Source organism: Microtus pennsylvanicus, chromosome 7, assembly GCF_037038515.1.
Source record: "Microtus pennsylvanicus isolate mMicPen1 chromosome 7, mMicPen1.hap1, whole genome shotgun sequence".
NCBI classification, from domain to species: Eukaryota; Metazoa; Chordata; class Mammalia; order Rodentia; family Cricetidae; genus Microtus; species Microtus pennsylvanicus.
Window position 1 is genome coordinate 78,208,969 of NC_134585.1, and position 21,477 is coordinate 78,230,445.

The 21,477-nt window shown below is 39.3% G+C and overlaps 1 protein-coding gene across 2 annotated transcripts; it reads right to left on the minus strand.

Annotated features, from left to right (window-relative positions):
• Window positions 1-6,627: 6,627 nt before the first annotated feature.
• On the minus strand, window positions 6,628-20,988 carry LOC142853814 (guanylate-binding protein 5-like). 2 transcript variants are annotated; one of them, XM_075978983.1, is made up of 11 exons: window positions 20,760-20,988; window positions 17,207-17,418; window positions 16,394-16,521; window positions 15,142-15,251; window positions 13,205-13,398; window positions 12,691-12,933; window positions 11,346-11,626; window positions 9,941-10,153; window positions 9,038-9,140; window positions 8,720-8,913; window positions 6,628-7,771 (listed from the first exon to the last, which is right to left on the minus strand). In XM_075978983.1, the coding sequence occupies exons 2-11, from the start codon at window positions 17,394-17,396 to the stop codon at window positions 7,649-7,651; spliced, it is 1,779 nt and encodes a 592-aa protein (XP_075835098.1). In that variant the 5' UTR covers window positions 17,397-17,418; window positions 20,760-20,988; the 3' UTR covers window positions 6,628-7,648. The 2 variants fall into 2 exon arrangements, with proteins under 2 accessions (XP_075835098.1, XP_075835097.1); XM_075978982.1 differs by having other exon boundaries at window positions 6,629-7,771; window positions 17,207-17,415; window positions 20,760-20,849.
• Window positions 20,989-21,477: the final 489 nt, after the last annotated feature.

The window sequence follows — 21,477 nt, forward strand, 5'->3', positions numbered from 1 at the left end:
CGGAATCTGTGGGAGACCAGAGGAAAGTTCATAGTTCTGTGCCAGATGACCAGGCAAAAACAAAAATAATTTGCTGAGTCTCCAAATATGGACTTTTATTGGAGAATAACAGTTTGGCAACGGGGATATGCCAACTCCTACCACAGTGAGCTATTAGCTTATTTGAAGATGTTGATACAAATGGATATTTTTAACTTAAAAATTTTCAGCCCATGCACATTAATGCTGTACATATTAACAGGGTAATGGATGTTTACGCGTGCTTACACACATGATGTGGGGTGTAGATATGGTGAACAGAGTTAACATTTCTTTTTGACGTGTATTCTCCCACTGTCACCAGTACTAGCCTCAGTGGGCAGCTGCACAAGAGAACACTGGCTTCTCTCTTTCCTACAGCTGCCACTGTAAATCAGCTTCCTATGTCTCCCACCATGGGAGTTGTTTAAAGGCAAAAGTGAAGTGATTGCAAAAGATGTTTTGAAACACTTAAGGAAGCTTTGCCTTCAGTGCCTTTGCCCAGATGCCTGCCAACACACAACAGTCTGAGCTGTTATCTTTGCCTGGTTAAGTGTTTGGCACATTCCATTTCAGGATGATGTTATGATTGGAATGTAACCTCATGTTGGATTGAGGAGCATATATATTTAGACAAGAGTAGTAAAGTGTCTGTGCTCGATGCCTCTCTGGGGTTCCCTAGGCATCTTCTTACTGAGCTAGGGGCTAGGGCAGGCCTGAGAACCATCCCTCAGTATTTCTAAAGGTTACTCTTCAGTTGGGAATGTAGGTTTGATGCCCATCTGTCAGTTAACTGATATAGATTTAGCCCACCAAGCAATGGAAAATGTGAACTCTGTAAAATACTAGTTGTCAGACTCAAGGCTGGGACATGAACGCAATTTATTGCAGTTAATCAGGGTGATTTGGGCAAATTGCGGGGAAAAAATACAAGCTTGATAACTTTCATGAAAAAAAAAGCATTTTTATGATGCTTTTTTCAAAACCAAATGGATCCGTTTCAGATTGACTTGTTTCCTGTAGCAAGATGGTAAAAACTACGGGAATGTAGAACTAAGACCCTGTTCAATGGAGCACAATTGAGATCTTCCTGAAATTCCCAGAAAATAATGACCCAGCATGTGGGAGCACTGTAATAAGGTGAGTTCAAGGACTTCAGCAGAATCTAGATGGATTTGAGACTTTAATAAGCCATACATATGTCTGGACTCCAGCATCCTCTCCTGCTCTTGGGCGGTTTTCTTTTCTCCTTTCTATTTCTTCCATCGTTTGATTAATACTTAACTTGAAGCTTCCCCCTTTATTATCCACAGCTGGCTCTTACTTTTCTGTTGTTCTTTACAATTTTTTTAGTGTCTCCTTCATGGCTCACTTAGTGCTATGCAGAGGCCATAGAAGACAAAAGACTGCCTGGGCTAATTTCTCCCTGAGCCATTAAGAGCTGAATTTGCGCTGCGTTGGGAAAGGCTATGCTTAGCTGATGTGAAACCACAGCTAACCACTTGTTAGTTTTCAGATTCAGCACAGTGTGCATGCCGCGGAAAGAGAGAAATACCTGCTTCCTCTTCAGCCTCCAAAGAGATGAGCTCTGCCCATTACCTTGTGTAGCTTGTATTCATCAGTGAAACTGCTAACTAAAGGATTAATTTCCCATTGCTGCCTTACTGTCCAGGAATTTCAAGAGTAACACCACTGCCCAAGGAAGCACAAAGAGCAGCAGACATGACTTCAGCCTCTTTCTGAATACATCATTGTTCTATGCAATCAGACACTGGACCCAGTAGACTTCACATCCTTTCTTGAAATACCTTGTGTTTTCTTTCTAGCCATGGATAAACTAAAGTCTAGACTCTCATGAGACATGAATACTCCCCAACAGTAGCTCTTCTCTCAGTCCCTTAGACTCTTCCTGACCCAACTCACACCAGGTATCAGACAACCAGATTGCCATGCACTTCCCTAAGCACCCAGCTGATCATTTTTATATACCTGAACATTATTTTTCTTCTGCCTGGTGACTATCTAACTTTTAACCCTTAGTTCATGTATTGTTCCTTCATCTCAATACCCCTGTCTCCCTACCTAGAAACCTTCCCTGACCTTTCCCTGTGGTTTGCATCCCTACAGCATACTTTGAATTGTACTTTTGACTCTGCCAAATGTTTACTGTGTTATTTTACTCAGCCACTGTGTAGTGTCTGCCCCAGAGTGTTTCTTAAATATTTGTTGAATAGTCGATGGATAAAATATTTTAAAATCTCAGAATTACTTCTGATTGTTATCATAGCACCAGGAGTGAAAAGGAGACTTTAAATAAAGTAATATGAGGAATAAGGACAGCATTTTGAAAGCAAAAAAAATGTCAGGATGAAAACAAGTTATTGAAGTCAATATAGAAGTAGATTGTAAACATAAGCAAAAATTTCCATAAGCGTCTCCACCCACTTCCTTTAAATTAACCCAGAAACTTGAGGGTTTTTTTCAAATTAGCACATTTATCATACGTGTCCAAACCCATATGTGTCTCTATATATCCTATGCTCAACACACATTTATTCACATAACAGGTAATGAATAAATGAAATAGATATCTCCCCTAGATGCCATCAATTATCTATGCTGGTAAATAGCACGTTTTAGTCTTATAATGTTAAAATAACTCTTTACGTTAAGCTGGAGAATGAAGATGATCATATGAAGAAATAAAAAGAAAAATTTAATGATTTTACTGAAAAGTAATATCTATGATTTTTCTGCATCATTTGCTGTCTGAATTTCATTTGTTTGACGTATGAGATAGTTCATCCAGTAATAAAATATATTGCATGAAACAATTTAGGTATCATTTGAATTCATTGTGATTTTCTGTTTATAGCAACTTCCAGTCTCATAAGCTATGCTTAACATTAAAAACTGGTCAAAACACATAATGAAGAGCAAGAATTTGTAAGCGTTGGAAAATTTTGGCATTGAAAGCTCTCTACACACTTTTATTCCATACTAATTCTATTAACATGACTTAGTCCAGTGCTGAGTAATAAATTTCCTAGATGATTTTAAACTCCAACCACTAGAATCTTTCAAGTAATAACAATTCACAGGAACCAGCCACCAGTCACCAATATCAGAGCAAAACTTGATGTAATTGGAAAATAATAGGACTTAGAAGTTTCTGCCTTCTTCTGAGCCCTTCCCTTCCCAGACCTTGCTCTGATAACTGGGATCAGTTCAAACTCTCCTCTAGGTTGACATCTTTACAGATGGACTCTTTCTCTATTTCCAGATACAGAATAGAATCCTGATTACATCAAACGAGATCTGGAAATAAACATGTAGATACATCTGAGTCTTCCCTTCGCCCCAGCCCCCAACTCCACCTCTCATTTTATTTCAGATCAAAGAGGATTTGGCCTCTGTTAGCTCTGGTTCAATTACATAAATGGGTCACAGATAAATGCTTATATTATATATTTACAAACCAAAATTTAAACTATATTGGTAGTATTAGCTTTTGTCTACTGTCTTTTTATTGTAACTAAGTTTCAATAAAGGAGAAAGTCGCAGTTTCCCTTACTGGAAGTTTAGTGAAATATGGAAGGATACTGCAGCTGCTACAGGGCCTGGAGGTTGGTGGTGCTCACACTCATGTAGACAAGTATTGCCTAGAAGCACAGCGAGGCCAAAGGTCCATGAGTCATTCTTTGGGTCACTCTAGAAGGCACATGAAGGCAAGGGACTAAGGAGGACATTCTTCATTTCTTCTACACGTATTAACTATTTGAGCTGGACTTTATGCCATTCAATAGTAAACAAATCACAAAAGTTTGAAGACAACCAAAAATGTCAAATCTAATTCTGTATATTAGTACCAATCCTTTCAGAACCTCAATTATACTATCTTGTATGTAGAGAAGAAAATGACATTTTTTTTCAGTGTCAGTGAAATGCTTACTATAGTCCATTAGAATATAATAAGTCCAGAATTAAAAATGTTTCTGTAGAAAAATTGTGTTAACTGTGGTTATATCAGGGGCATGCAAGCTACTCAACTAAATTCAGAAAACTGTCAGAACCCATTTATTAAAAGCTAGACACTGTCTTCATTATACAGATAAATATTTCCTTAGAACAACAATGTGATTATTTTCAGAGACAAACATGCAAACATAATTATAAATACTATAATCATCTCCAGCAAGATTATAATCCAAGAGTATAGGATTATATAAAATAAAATGAGTAATTTAGATGAGGGAAACAGTGTTACAAAACTTGAGACCTGGAAGACTGCTGACAGATAGGAGGGAGGTTGCACATTTGTTGGCAATATCCAATACCATCTTACTGAGGAGGAACAAATCTTGGTTCTCTGTGCTTGGAATATAGCAGTGAACACACACATGTACACACACACACACACACACACACACACACACACACACCTTTTACTGAGTCCATATGGACATTATTAGCATTGCTCATATGAACATGTGTCCAGAATTGATCACTTGGAATTTGACAATTTACATGGGAGCTCTTCCTGGAAGAACTGATTCTCCCTCAAATCAGCCATTGCCTTCCTGCAGCTCCTCATTTGGAGTGCAATTATGTGGAATTTCCCATCCATGTTAGCACCACATCTGGTGCTGCCAATATGCTGATCTTCTCTAGAAAACAATAATGTTGTGGGTTTTGGGGTATGTTTTCCCTGTTCTGTCTAGAGGACACTATCTGGAGGCAAGGGTCCTGATGCCCTCTGCATATTACAATCTTCCTGCCCCTCTTCCACAGTTCTTTCTGAGCCCTACAAGTAGGTGTTGCATTGCAGGTGTATATTACTGACTTCTAAGGGAGAGAATATATGAAATATATACAAAGTTATAAGGTGTAAGGGTTTTATTGTTTATTTGTTTGCATGGAGATTTTTGTTCTTACCGCAAAGGAGAACTAAGACAATAAAACCTAAGAAGAGATTTTAACGCCAAATTTAACTAGAACAAGATTAATTCTAGCATATTATGTTGATGCATGCATGGGTCATACATGTTTTAAAAGTATAGGATAAAGAAATAAGAGCAAACCTGAGAGTTATTTTTACAGTTACTTAATCCAAAGGGATATGGATATTCCATATTATTGTGGAATATGGCTATATTTTAAAAAACATACAAAGTACAAATTCCAGCAACTAAGCCATCTTTTCTATTTTTGCAAGGACTGACGGAATATGTCAAGACGGATCTGAGATTGAAGTTAGCAGTCAAGAAGAAACAACTGTACTGCAATATCTCTGCAGAGAGCCTAGGGCTTAGTCTCTCATTCTATAAGCCCACTTTAGGAAGAAGATAATGGGGTGCACATTGCTGCTCTTTTGCTGAAGCCCCTAGTGAATGCCCAAAGAGGTACAGTGTGTCCTGAGATTCAAGTATGTGGGAACCAAAATCAAAGGCTGAACTATGGGCATAACATGCAGCTGTAGAACCCAGCCATGACAAGCTCAATAGAGGCCTGAGTCTCAGTAGTTTACCCTGGTTCCAAGAAAAGACCACAAACTGAGACTATCCAGGCACCACCCAGGAACAGACCACCCAAAGGAAAACCCTAACATTCCAATCATTGTAGATGGGATCACCTGTCAGTAAACACCCAGTGCTTTTTCACCAGGACACTCCTAGACAAATGTCAGCCAATCAGGTGTTCTGAGCCTTAGAAATCCCTCACCCTTACCTTTGCTACTATAAAAACCCAACCCTAACTGAGCTTGGAGTTCTCCAATCACTCCAATACATTAGGCACACAGAGAGTCCAAGTTTACAAACTTGTGTAAGAATAAAGACTTTTGCTCTTACATGCAGAATTCAGTCCTTTAGTTGGTTATTTTGGAGGGGAGGGGATCTCCATGATCTGGGCATAACAGCAACAATCTAACCACATGCCATCATTTGGTCACCGAAGTTGGTTCCTTCTGTTTTTATCCAACAGTCATTGTGGAATTAATAGTTTATGTTCATTTCTTCTCTTTTATTTTCACCATCACTATTCCTTAAAAACTACTGGCATTATTAACATAATTTAATCCTTTCATCAAAATAGGATAGATAGACAGAGAGAAAGACAGATAGATAGATGATGGATAGATAGATAGGTAGATAGATAGGTAGATAGATAGATAGATGATAGATAGATAGATAGATAGATAGATAGATAGATAGATAGATAGATAATAGATAGGAGAGAGAGAGGTCTATATATAAAAAATTCCTAATGCTATCCTCCAGAAGTAATCACTCACTTTGTTGAATATTCTTGCAGATTGTTTTCTCTACTTATTCTGAGCTGTCTATCTGGACTACAATGTCTTGGAACTAGTTTAACTTAAGTTCCTATTCTAAACTAAATAGTCACAATTCAAGCTCAATGGTAAACATTTAATTAAAGTGAAAAAAATCCTAACCATCATATTTGTAAATGCTGAAAATGCTTCGCTTTATTTCAGTTTCATTTCTTGCTTCTGCTAGGATGTTTCTGTCTTATATGTTAATTTCAGTATGAGCAAGAATTGTAGTATATTAAGTTGAGGCATACAGAAGGATCAATTTAACACAGTTTACATTTACATTCAATTTTATTGAGCAACAGAATGAGACTTACATAAGCAAATTCTTTCTTTCTCTCTCTGTTAGCTCCTTGGTGGATACAGGCAAGAGCTATTCTACTAGAACAAACTAAAGTCTATTTACATCTGAATAAGTACAATAAGCCAATGGTCAGAAGCATCTTAACAGAAAAGGAAAATGCACATTCCAAGCATAAATCTGTAAGTCTTAGCTCTGCTACCAACAAAGCACAGCATTTAATTAAAAGAACTGTGGGACACACAGAAAAAAACAAGTACAGTTATATATTTTAAAGAGATAACCAACTAGATGTGTGAATAGAAGACAGTCTTAGAATGATCAGAAATCATTTAAAATTTTTAATTTTTCAATTGCTAAAATAATTTAAAAATCAGTATAATTGCTATTTGAGAATCCGGTGCAAAGTGAGCAATATTCACAGGCAGGTGTAGACTTTAAGGAAGAATTATTGAAATGGACAGAGCCAAATGGCAATTCTGTGTATCAGAAGCACTGTATTGTGAAGAAGAATTTCTTTAATGAACATAACAAAAGATAAAATGTGCAGCTAGCAAAGAAAACAATCAGTAGAAACAAATCTATCTGTAAGTCAATGGCATGGTAGCTGGGCCTATGACAAGGCTGACTATAATGTTATTGAGCTCCCAAAGAAGAAACATAGACAAAAGAGAACATGCAAATGGCCCACTTCCAGTACTGAGGAGTCACATTGCTCTAAGAGTACTACTCCATCCAGTCGAGAAATATGCATTGTTTCTGATTTCTCACTGGGACTTTCTTTCTGTCCACCAACAGGAGAGATACACATGTGAGTTCAAGATATTGATCAGGTTAACACTGTGTAGGCAACTTAAAATACCTTAAGACAAATATGACAGTTAGACAGGGGCATTGGGTTTTATAACTACTGGGTTGTCTCGAGTCCTTTAGTCTCTTGCTCCTTTGTGTCTTCAATGAGAAGCAGCAAGGAAAGGAAGTCCTTCCTTTGGTGGTTAGATTAATATACATTCGTTATGTGGTCGTGGGTGATAGACTGTTTCTCTTGCTTTTTGAAGCTGTTCATTGATTTGTCTGAGTTGAGCTTCTTGTTCTGCCTTGATCCTCTCAATCTCTTCCTAAGAGGAAATAAACAGAATTGATGGAGTTTGACAAAAATAAATGACACCCAACTCTTTTCTCATTCATTAATCATTGGCTCATCCATACTTATACTACTCTATGGTAGCAATAGACAATCCCTGAACAACTCTTCATCGGTATCTGTGCAACTACTTCTATCACTTTCCAACCCTTTTCTCTAGTTCCAGACACAGCATGCTTCAGTCTCTGATGTTAGTGTCTCTAGAATTCCACCCCAACATGACCTTCCTCTCTAGACCAAAACATTACCTTGGCAATCTCAGTCACCTATTCTCTTCAATTCTCACACATTGGATATTGTCAGATATGTTTCTACAAGAAGAGTCTGTACACAGAGTGACAAGGTGCCATCCAGAGTGCCAAACGCAGCCATCTGAGTCCTACCTAAGAAGTAGGGTCCATGTCACTACTCTTTGACTGATAGGAGTGATGGCCCTCTCTGCCTTTCATGAGAGCAAGGGAATATGAAAAATAAAGAGTGGTAGTTCCTGACAAAGCTAATACCTGTGCCTATACTGGTAAGTCAGGGGATGGGTGGGGACAGTTTTATGAGTGGTGACCAGGAGTGTCATACTATCTCTGCAGAACCAACCATGTTTGAGATCCCATTTGCAAGCCTGTGTGATACCAGTATTTGGGTTATTCTTGTGGGAACTAATTCACTTAAGAGCTGGGGACACAGTAGCTCTGCTTCATAGTGACTAGAGATTGCACTAAAGTATAGAAAGAAGAGGCAATTTACATAAACACACACTTAGTAAAAGGTGATACTTGGGATTGACATCCAGCAGTCTGACTTCAGGGTCTCTGCCCTGAGCTGCCCCATGAGACTACCTTTCCCCTTAGGCCCTCATGCTGTCACCTTGACAGATGGGAGATTGAGTAGCTGAGTAACATCCAAGAGGAAACAGTTCAACAAGTACCTGGACCCTCTGTGCCCTGATCCTCTCTTGCTCTGCCTGGAAGTTTGCTCTGTCAATCTCCATTTGCCTCTCCATTTGCCTCAGTTTCTCTTGATGCAGTCTCTCCTGCTCTGCTCTCTTTTGTTCTTCCTGGATTCGAATTGTCTCCAACCTCTTTGCTTCAGCCCTGGCAGCCGCTGCTCTTTCTTCTTCAGCTGAGGAGAAAAGAAAGTCAGTCACAAGTCTCTGGTGTGAGAGCAGCGGCCTCTCCTTGCAAATGCAGGCTGTGTTAACTTTCAACATCCTGTGCACCATGCATTGCTTCCATTTCCTTCTCACCTTTCCTCGCAATCTCCTTGGCTGTGAGAACCTGGTCTGTTTGTAGAATTGTATTGCTCAGTTGTTCTTTGGTCTTCAAATACTTCTGAAGCTCTTCCTCAGCCTGGGAACCCCAAAACATGCTGTTAGAACTAGGAAATGCTAATTTGCAAACCAAAAAAATGTCTTTCTTTCTTTTCCCACTATCTTTCCCTCCTAGGGGATGCTAAGTCTGTACACGATGGGTGTGTCCATTAGTCTTCAGCCACGGGAATGATGTTGCCTTTGCCAATCAGAGCACCCAGGGATGCTACACCTAACAAACTTACGTACCGGTGGCTAAACACTGAAATGTGTATGTTTTAAAAACTAATGTGGGTGCTGCAATCGATATGCTTACCCTCCTCTGAGATATAAGTCTCTAAAGGCAAGCTAAATTAGGGCCATGTCAGAGACTTTTGGATTTTTTTGTTTTGTTTTGTTTTTGTCTTGTTTGGTTGGTTGGTTGAATTTTTTGGCAGGGGCGAGGGAGATTGCTTGAAAATGAAGTTAACAGTAAGGAAAATGAAGCAAAGGTTGGAAAGAAATAAATAGAAGGAAATGGATGACGTCACTTGAACTCTGGCATTCTTGAAATAAAAACCTTTTCAGACAGTCAATTATTGGCTTTCCCTAAATTGGCTTCACTTATTGAGATTCTGCCTTGTGTAATCCTAACGAGCCCCGCTGATGATCATAAACGCTGACGACTATAGCTGAAGTCTAGTGATGACAGCGATGGGTTGCTTTCGTCTACCGCTGGCATGGAAGTAGACATTCTCTGCTAGAACATTGGAAGCCAAGTGCTTTTCACCCAAAAGCAGAGTAACTCATGGACAGAGACAGAGAGTACATCACTGCACCTGTACCGGGAACGAAGGATACCTGTGTTCCCTTCCCTGGCTGCTGACGATACTGTGCCTTCAGCTGTTCCATCTTCTGAAGGAAAAGACTGTGGCCTCCTGGTTTAGCATAGATCCCCTGTGCCACTCCTCGTTCCAGAGGCTTAAAAATACTCTGAAGTAGGGTTGAGCAGTGGTCTGCAGAGGCTTCCTCATTCTTCTTACAAATCTCATTCTGCTTTCCACTTAGTAGGGTCTTTAAAAGGGGGAAAAAAACATGAAAATGTTAGGTATACTTCAGTGCTCCTGGGAATTGTTTTTCAAAAGAATCTGCATTTTATTTCCTTTGAAACTTGGACAAACGCGTGTAAGATTATATCCTTATCAAAGCTGAAAAATTTGCAAGAAAATACTTTATGAGAAGTTATGTTTACTTGGCAGTTAGAAATGTTTTCCCTTCTAACAGCAAATATACTAAGTTGTTTCTTAAGGAACAGTGAGAAAAATTTCTCTTATTATTGTTTTGTTTTGTTTCATTTTGGTGGGTTTTTTTTGTGACAGGATTTCTATGTGAAGCCCTGGCTGTCCTAGAACTAGCTCTATAGACTAGGCTAGCCTTGAACTCATAGAGATCGTCCTGCCTCTGCCTCCTTAGTGCTGGGTTTAAAGGCATATATCACCACTGCCCAGCATGCTTGTATCTTTAATCTATTCATCTTGATATTTTCCTATATTTATGTAGTGAGGTTTACTCTTATTTACCCCACGAACTTTTCTTTTCTCCTCCATCTACTGAAACCCTTCTTATTCTCAGGAAGTCTCTCTCTCTCTCTCTCGTGTGTGTGTGTGTGCATGTGTATATGTGTTCCACAGAATTTAATTGAGGTTACTTGAAACTCTTTTCTCAAGATGCTATTTCCACTTTAGATGTGATTTTATGGTTTCAGAGCTCTCACTTGCACCACAATTTTAAATGTAACCAACTGTTTAATGATGTTTCTTTCAGAGTTTTCAACTTCTAGGTGTGTAAAATTGAGTCACTGGCTGCACTATCTGATAATTCTACTAACCCTACTTTCACTGTATCTTAGTAGATGCCAAAGCAATTCTATCTACTTGACCAATAAAAAGTAAATGCATTGTTAATGATTATTTTCTGTGAGGGGAAAAGAAATTCAAGGTTTTTTAATGGAGTGAGTGTGTGTGTGTGTGTGTGTGTGTGTGTGTGTGTGTGTGTGTGTTTTGAAAATGTCAGGATCCTTGGGGCCATATTCTTTTAAACTTTCCTATTTTGCAAATTAACTCACATCAAAGCCACACAAATGATTGTCATTTCTTTCCCATCTAGTGGAAACTGATTTTTTTAAATTAATCCTATTTTCCAGTTGTAGAGTATTCTTGCCTTCTGTTGACTCTGATATCTACAAACAAATACAGAAAGTAAAGACCTCCAACTCCTTCTGAAAACATTGGTCCTCATCCTTGAAAGAATGCTTCTTGAAGATTTCCATGGCTTCGTTCCCGCAGGTCCTGTGCAGGTCCAGCAGCTCCTGGAGGGTCTCAGTGGGCAGCTGCACCCTCTGGTTCATCTGCTGGTCATAGTGGGTGACAGCCTTTTGCAATGCAGCAGAGTTCTCTCTCCGGGCCAAGGCTACCACTGCATTCTGTATGCAGGGCAGAGCACCACTATTGATGGCATCGACGTAGGTCAGCACCAAGCTTTCTAGACCTTCAGAGAAGGAAGAGATGCTTGTATCATTTGCAGAAAAGGTTAATATGGAATCATTCTGAGAATGCTAATTATGTATTGCCTGCAGTTCCTCTGCGTTCTACATAGAATTCAAGTGGCCCAGAGAAGTTCTTTTGAAGAATTTTAAGATGAAGATGACAAGTAGCTATTTCTTTGAGGAAAAACATATAAAAATAACAAAAACCTAGTCAAATCTTTGTTGAAAGAAGAAAACAGAGGAATTCTTAAGACATATGTGATGATCTGTATTTTATCCTTCTCCACAGAGAAATAAGGTGATCATATAAAAGTCATGAACACTCATCTCATTAACATGCTTTAGATTTTTGATTCTTTAAGCTTCCTATGCTTTTTCTATCTCGGTTTTCTATTCTATTCATTCTTTTCCTTTTGCTTTATTTTAGCATGGTTAAGGTGGTATGAGTTACTTTCCTCTGTAAATAGGATTCAGCAATCTAAACCTTATTCTTCATCAAAACTCCTGTGTTTTTCTTCCTTGTCAGCTTCTGCATGGAAGTAATTCCTTTCACAATATTCAAAGTATTTGCCAAGTTCTAAAACATGGGGTTCTTAATATCAACTACATTAAATAGCATTTATATACACCTTTCAGGATTGTAAACAATATGGGATTACATTCAACATCTGTAGAATTTTTGCAACAGAAAAATTCTGTTTCTACAGGGAACATGTATGCATTTATCTTACCTTATTTTATCTTATCTCATGCATATCAAATGCTATGTCACATAATAATAATATAATTAATATATTATGGAAAATTTTGTCAACACACATGAGTTAATAATCTGTTTCTAGATAAATGGGTAAAACTTCTCTAATTGATGTCATCATTCTTAGGATTTTATATGATGCAACTTTGAGGTTTTAGTAAAACAACACTAGAGGTAAGCTTGGTATCTGTGGTACATTGAATTTCCTTCCCAGCAATGACTGACCAATTTATCAATCATCAACAAAAAAATTCTATGTGTCCTCAATTCTTTATGAGTTGGCATAAAGTCCTTTTAAAAAGTACTCACAAGGCCCATTGACTTGGATGCCTCCTGGGAGAGACTTGGTCTTCGAATGTATGAAGATGTGAGAACAGAATTCTGACAACTCCTGCACAAATTCAGGACTCAGCTCATCACTATTGAGTGTTTGAAGCTGGGAAAGTTTATTTCTCTTAGTGGGGAAATCAAAAGCAAAGCATTTCTTCACTGGGAAGAACTTCTGTATGCATAGTCGTGGCAGATTGAATATTTCAGTTCTTTCATCATTACCTGCAGAAGGAAATAAAGGATTTAACATAATATAATCTATATCCACTTTAAATAAATGTCCTTTTTCCTGATGTTGTATTAAACATAAAGAATAAAGACTAACTAGGAAAGGAAAGCAAAACAATTAAAGAAATTTCAATAACTGGAGACTAATAGAATTTTGTAAAAGGGTTAGGTGGGTAAATATGGAAAATTATATACTTAGTTGCCCATTTAAAAAACAAGTTCTTGGGTACTTTTCTTTCTTTTTCCCAGACTGAAGCTCTGTTACCTTGCTTCAGCTTCAGCGAATTCTCCAGATACTCATCTAATGTGATGGCATGCCCATCTGTTTCCAGACTCAGGTAGAAATCTCTCAGAGTCCACACCAGGTCTGGAAAGAAGCTCACGTCAGCCGCTTCTTCACTTTCATTAATGTCAGATGAGTTTCTTGTCCGGAGAAGATCTGTCATTTCTGTCACATTGCTGAGACACAATTGAGGAAATTGGCAAAAGTGGGGCTGTATCTAATGCTTCCTTAAACCTCTTTTGCTCCCTTCTGCACTTAACTGAATTAACACTGCATTGGTGACATACTCGAGGGCTCGTTTCCTTGTGTTTCTACTCTGCATGATATTTTAATGTGTGTGTGTGTGGTAGAATATTATTTTAACTACGTAAAGGTGTGTTACATTTGTTTGTGCTGTGGAATATTGCTTTAATTGTGTAGAGCTGCTTTACTTTTGTTTATGTTGCATTTGTTTAATTATGTACAGAAGTGTTGCTTCTGTTTCATCTTGTCTAAGGTACCCGACTGGCTCAATAAGAAACTTAATGGCCAATAGCTAGGCAGGAAAGGGATAGGTGGGGCTTTCTGGCAGAGAGGAAAAATTAGGAGGAGAAATCCAGAAAGAAGAAGGGAAGAATAAGAGAGAAGAAGGAAGAGAGAATGAGGGACACACCTGGGACAAGAAGCCGAGCAGATGCCAGGCAGCAGACGTGAGAACCACTGAAAGTATACTATACAGAAGTAAGATAGGTAAAAAGCTCCAGGGCAAAAGGTAGATAAAGAGAAACAGGTTCATTCAAGTTAAAAGAGCTAGCCAGAAACATGCCTGAGCTATCCTGAGAAATCAAAACTAATAAAAAATCTTCTGTCATGATTTGGGAGCTTGTGGGTGGCCTAAAAAAAACTGATGTGTGTGTGTGTGTGTGTGTGTGTGTGTGTGTGTGTGTGTGATGGAGGTGGGTCATTTGTCTATGTGTTGCTTTCATTGGCTAATTAATAAAGAAACTGCTTGGCCTTTGATAGGACAGCAGCTTAGATAGGTGGAGTAGACAGAACAGAATGCTGGGAGGAAGAGGGAAGTGAGGCAGATGCTATAGCTTTCCACTCCAAGATGGATGCAGGTTAAGAATCTTTCTGGTAAGCCACCACCTCGTTATTAGAAATGGGTTAATTAAGATGTGAGAGTTAGCCAGTAAGAGGCTAGAGCTAATAGGCCAAGCAGTGTTTAAGAGAATACAATTTGTGTGTTGTTATTTCGGGTATAAAGCTAGCTGGGCGGGAGCTGGGCGGGAACACAGTCTGCTGCTCCATCTACATGTATGTGTGCGTGTATGTGTGCACGCAGTTTTGTGTGTGCAGATGTGCATATCTATTGAGGCCAGACGTTGGTATTGGATATCTTCTTCTAGTTCTCTCCACCTTGTGTTTTGAGACAGTCTCTTACTGAATGTGAGATTACCTGATTGGCTCTAGAGCTGACTAGGAAGCCCCAGGAGTCCTCCTGTCTTAGACTCGCCGCACCTATTCCCAGTCTTGGAGTGACAGGTACACACTGCCTTGACTGGCTTGCTATTTATTTATTTATTTATTTATTTATTTATTTATTTATTTGAGACATGGTGCCTCTGTAGTTTGGAGCCTGTCCTGGAACTAGCTCTTGTAGACCAGGCTGACCTCGAACTTACAGAGGACTGCCTGCCTCTGTCTCCCAAGTGCAGGGATTAAAGGAGTACACCACCACTGCCTGACTCCATGCCTGGATTTTTACATAGATGTTATGGATCCAAACTCCTGTCCTCATTCTTGGGTGACAAACATTTCTCTGGTTGAGCCATTACCATTGCCCCTTTGTTTTAACTGTTATGAGTCCAAAAAGTCTCATAGGTGAATAGATGGTGTGTTTTCTCCACTGTAGGACGGGTCTGGACCACAAAGGATACTGCAGTAGGTCGATAGCCCCCTGGTCAATTGTGTTCATGGTGTTGTATACAATGGTGCTACTGAGAAGGATTGCCAGTGCGAAGATCTGAGTATCATTGTTTTTATTAATCTAGAACAGAAGAAATTTGAGTCACGCGTTGGGACATTCTTGAGTGAATATCACCAAAACTAAAATGTTAATACACAGATATTAAACAAAGAAAAATAATTTGCATGCTTTTCCCATTAATAATTTCATACTACTGATTTATCATTCTTTGCTAACACACTAGTCTTTCCTCTAATCACGCTTAGATGGTTGCAAAATGAATAAGTTAGTAGGGCATCCAGAATACTTAAAAGTAAAGTTTTACAGGGGCAAAACAGACTGCCGTATGTGCATGGTACATATATCTGTATTACTTATTACTACCCATAAGGTGGTCTCATTAACAATCTTATCTCACTCCACGACAATGTGGAAGAATGAGTTCATAATAACTTTTCCTATGCTGCAGATTGAGTAAATCAAGTTCAAATTATGTCTTATCATCTGTGAATCTTGACAAAACAGAAATTTTAAAATGAAGAAAAAGCAAAAACAAAAAATTTTTCACACTGGACATTCAAGAGAAAGTTCTAGTAATGTCCAAGAACCAGATCATACTGGTTAAAAGGCATATCTCCCCAGGTCCAAATGGAACTCTACATTGGAAACTTGAAGTCAATAAGAATGAGAATATTTAGGAAAAAGTGATGTGCTTTAGACTGAAGTGTTTTATTCGTGGTGAGTGGTGTGTTAAATGCTTACCAGTATACAACTAGAAAATGCCAGTATGTCCACTGTTCACATAATTATTTGCGAAAGACAAACAGAAAAACATTTGGAGAGACATCTATTTTGTCAAAACCATGGAACTACAGGTACTACAGGCATGGTTTAGCAACTTGATCTAACCAGTAGCCAACTATTAGTCCACATTCTCTGTAGGACTGGGTTTGAAGCAGTGATTTAAATTTCACTATGCTTCAGTACTTAGGAAGTACTGAGTTCATCATCACTCTAGTACTCTCAGTATGGACTCTGCTTTATGAAGGTATTTTCTCACTCCATGCATCCAGGTTCTGCCTATTAAAAATAAAGTGCAAAAGTGCACTCAGGTCAACTGGAAATGCCAATTTTATGGGTGGTGAGAAGAGAAATTCCTGAACTAAGAGTATTTAGAGACCCGGGAAGATAAATCTAATCCAAACAGAATCCTCTCTCCTTACCTTCTCAATATCTCCCAGGCCCTCAGTGTCAAGCAGAACTAGGGTGTGGTCTGGCTTCTCGGGGTGAGGCACACACCACATCCAGATCCCCTTGGTGTGAGACTGCACAGTGGATCCAACAGAAAAGCCTGAGAGGCAAAGGGAGTGGAATTGAAGTAAAAAGGCATCTGGAAGTCAGGTGGTGGTGGCACATACCTTCAATTCCAGCACTCCGGAAACAGAGGCAGGCTGATCTCTGTGAGTTCGAGGCCAGCCTGGTCTGCAAAAGCTAGTTCCAGTACAGGCTCCAAAACTACAGAGAAACCCTGTCTCAAAAAACAAAAAGATAACAAAGAGGGCATCTGGAATTCAGGAATTCCCTTGAGAATTTAAGCTAGGATGCAAGAGAAACAAATTGGCAAGACAGAAGAACAGACAATTGATGATATAATTAGAAGTAAAGGAATGGGCAAAGAGTATTAACGACTTAAAGTTGGCATCTGATGCTATTTTAAAAATACAATATTATGCTCCTAAAAACTTAAGAGTTTGAATTTATTTCACTGGCTTTATTTTGTTGAATTTATTTCATTGATGTCTTAGTTCCTATAAAGGTAATATATTTTACTTTTTCTGGGAAGATGTTGAGGAATAAACACATGCTAAGTCACAGACAGGGAGCTTCCCTTTAGCTACCAAAAGATGCAAACAGTGGCTGTGCCACAAACACAGACTCTAGACGGGTCCCCAAGTTTCTCTTTCAACACCCTAAGCTGGATGCTCACAGTATGGGTGGACAGAGGGGACTCAGCAAGCATTGTTGGTGTTACTCACCTTTCTCCTTCCCAGCCAACTTGTTCATCAGGTAGGATTTGCCTGTACGATAAAGGCCCACAATGGCCACCACTACCACCGGCTGTGTGATGGCAGACAGAATCTTCAGAGCTTCCTGATTGACCACTAGCTGTTCCCCATTGTTCTCAATGAGGCACATGGGTTCTGGCATCTGGATCTCTGGAGCCATGTCTAAAATGTTTCTTTGTCTGCTGGAGAAGAAACAGGATGACTTGAAATTCCTAGAAATAGGATGACCTGAAATTCCTAGTATTTAAAGAAAGGGATTTTACCCACTGAATCCTGGAATAAATGATCTGAAAGCATTGCCTGAGTTTCTGAGATATTGAAAACTAAAAACTAAGAACTAAAAATAAGTAGCAAAGTACAATAGCTCCTGCCTGTTCACAGACCTGTAATAGCATATACTACAGCCTCTTAAGTTCTTGTTAGACTCAGGAAACCCCTATCATTAGCCTACCTACTAACAGTTTGGGTCTAGCTCATTCCATTGGCTTCCAGCTTGCTAATGTTTCCTGGCGTGTACCTACTGGTATCCTTGGATTGCTTGACTGTGACTTGTTGTGCACTCTCTTACTGAGCTATCTGACCAAACTGCACCACTTCCTTGCCACCAAGCCATAATTCTAACATATATCATTTTCAACGACATTATACATGTTTTCTTATTAAAGTGGTACTTTCAAAAACATTTTTACATAGATATGAATGTCCTTTATTAATCCCAAACTTCAAAGCATGATCATTTTGTAATTGGCAAAATGATTGAAAAGACATCATTACTGGTAAGCTGACAACTGTCTAATAAATTAGTTTAAGCTGAATGATAAAGGTAACACATGCTTTTTGGCCGCACTTATCGGGGAGACAGACAGCTATCTTCCATTTTAGTACTGACTATTTAATAAAGAAATTAAAAAGCCATGATCTTCATTAAATTCACTTTTCATTACAAAATAGTAACAAGAAAACCTCTGAATGAGTTGCACGAGCAGGCCATGAAAAAGGATGGGTTTCCTTGCGGTTGTATTTAATGGTCATAAAGACACATTTCCTCCTCATGCTCAGAGCCAGGGCAGGGTAAATCATGCCTGTAACCAAGAAACTGAAACAGAAACTGTTTTGATACGAGCAGATAGTGGCAGAGTCACCACAGATGGCAGATGTCAAGCCATGGGCATTAGGAAGTACCTAGTGCAAGCCCATGCCAGGAAACAGCCTTATCTTAGTGAACTGAGAATCTAATGCCAAGTGCTTGCCCATTCTAACCAATCTCTGGTGTGATATTGCTACCCCGTATCAGTAGTTGCCTTATCTATACACAGCAGGAATTAAAATGATTTTTTGCAGACTATATAGATGTAGCTTTCAGTGATGACCTACAATTAGCCAAGATAAGAAAGATCACATCTGCATGTGATATGGAGGTTTAGAGGCCCTTGTAATTTTGGATGATGTCAGTAATGGAGGAAGAAACTAATTTAATTGAATGTTCAGCCTTTATAAAGAACATTAGTATTGTATGTCTCTAGTAATCATAGTATTTTACGTGTTAGCACCAAACAGTGCCTAGATAGAATCCTTAATGCTTTTACTGCAGCCAAATCACGAATGTCACTGCACATTTAATGTTCTCCAGGCACATTCCAAAATTCAGTACTCTGCCTTGCATAGATCAGCACAGGACTCAGGAATATATTCTCTGTATCTGTTAAGAGTCCCATAACTTTATGGGAACTGGCGAGATGGTTCATCTGTTAAAAAGAACAGACAACTCTTTCAGAGGATCAAGGTTTGTTTACAAGAACCTACATGTTGGCTCACAACTGTCTGTAGCTCCAGTTCCTTCATCTGGCTTCCAAGGACACCAGGGACCCATACACATAAAATAAAAATAATTTGTAAATTTTTAAAAATCACATTTTGGCTTTGCTGTAATTTAGACTTGATGTGCAGTCTCGGACTTGCAACTGACTAGCATTATGATGTCACTCAGCTCTTTCAGTATGCTTCCTACAAGTCAGAAGCAAACAAATCAATATACATTTCTTTCTTTTCTTTTTTTTTTTTTTTTGGTTTTTAGAGACAGGGTTTCTCCCTGGCTTTGGAGCCTATCAATATACATTTCTATCAGTAGAGAGCTGGCTAGAGTGGTGGATCAGTGGTTAAAAGCACCTGAAGTAGAAGACCTGGGTTTGGGTGAACCCACCACATCAAGTGACTCAGCTACCTGTAACACCAGTGCCAGGGGACCTGATGCTCTTCTTAGCTCTATGGACAACTGCAGTGCGCGTGTGTGTGTGTGTGTGTGTGTGTGTGTGTGTGTGTGTGTGGTGTGTGTGTGTGTGGTGTGTGTGTGTGTGTGGTGTGTGTGTGTGTGTGTGTGTGGTGTGTGTGTGGTGTGTGTGTGTGTGTGTGTGTGTGTGTGTGTGTGTGTGTGGTGTGTGTGTCTGTGTGTCTGTGTGTGTGTGTGTGTGTGTAGGGGGGACTACAGAGAAGAAAACTCCTAAGAAATATGAGAGAAAATGCTGAGGAGTTCTGGGGACAAACCTCTGGAAGAAAACAGTTCCTTGTAGATATAGTTTTAGTTCAGGGTTTGCAGGACTAAACTGAGCGCCAAAGAGGTTAAAAAACTGACTTTAAAAAAAGTGACTGCCAAGGAAAAGAGGCCTGGAAACTTGAAGAGACCACAGCAGAGCTGAAAGCCCACTGTAGCGGCAGGAAGCGTCCCCTGCTGTGCAAGTTTCACCTTTTCTTTGTCTTTCATTTTTGTTTTGTCTTCAGCATCTTAGATATTTACATTGCAACTCAACCTTTGCTCTTCCTCAGGCCAAGAAATAGTTGCCTGCTGTTCTAAAAGTCCCCCAGGTCACAGACTGAAAGGGCTGCATCAGGTTTTTTTTTTTTTTGGTGGGGGGTGGGGGATGGGATGATGCTTTGATCCCATTTTTATTTTTTAGCTATATTAATTTTCTAGCCCTTTCAGCTTTCATTTATTTTTTAAAATTTATTTTTGATTTTACATACCAACCCCAGTTCCTCCCACCTCCCCTTCTCTGTTATGTGACTTGATCTTTTGGGGAGTGGGCCCTGACAGTGGCACCAGGACCTATCCCAGGGGCATGAACTGCCTTTTTAGAGCCCATTCACTGTGCTGGGACACCTTGCTAAGCCTTGATACAGCAGGAGGGGCTTGGTCCTGCAGCAGGTCTTAAAGGCAGAGGAATTTAAGCAGTGATTGTGGATGCCAAGAAGTTATAACCGAGCAATGAAAGAAAAACAGCTGGAAGACATTTCTAGCCTTCAGTTTAGTCCCTACCCAGGCTGCCTCTCATCGTCAGGAAGCAAATGGGACACTGAGTAAACCCTCTGACTGACAGATGAACAATTGTTTGTCTGCTAACACTGTGACTCAGTCTTCACACTTAGGGCTGATCCAGCATCCCAGACTAAGATGCATTCCATCCTGGATAGAGTATTTTAAAAACTAAACCATAACAGTCTCTGCCCACCCATGCATCTCCGACCTTACCTTAACAAAAACTGAGGAGCCAAGTCAGAGCAAGAGCTGGGAAGAAAGCAGCTTCAAAGAGGACTTTGCCAGAGTGCAAACCTGTTGTCCGTTTTTAGCTGTGCTTGTTTCTCTTAAATACTGGCCAGTTCTGGGAATTCCCTTTCTCCTCCCAGCTCTCTAGCAGAGAAATTACTTATGAAATATAAAGGAAAAAACTAACATGGTTAGTTTCCAATCCTGAAAGGAAACTGAAACTACCCAAGCTCAGAGTATTCAGTTAAAAGATTTCCCTTTAACTGCATTGTCCCATGAAAGGTGTGGATACCTTGAACTGATTTCCCAGATGTTGCCCATTATTGCTGAAATAGAGAATTCTCTTTCAGAATTGATATCTTTCTTAATTATTGGGAGCATGGTTCATTTTATTCCTTTTAAATGAGAGTGATGGTATACCTGATTTAGAGGTTGGTACTTTTTGAGGGCAAACCTCACTTACTACTTGATGACTAATTTCTTGCAATTGTATCTGCATACACTTAGAATAAAATTTGTATTATTGGTAGTAGGTTGACCGAGAATCACAGGGTCTCTTTTGTGAGTTCTGAAATACCATATACAAAAGAAATAAAACCAGGCTTAAAAGGAAAGTTCAGGACCATTTTATTGGAGTTCAAAGAAAAAAGCAACGGGGTGGGGAGCCGACAGCAGCTCTCATCAGGGAACCAGAAGCGGGAGG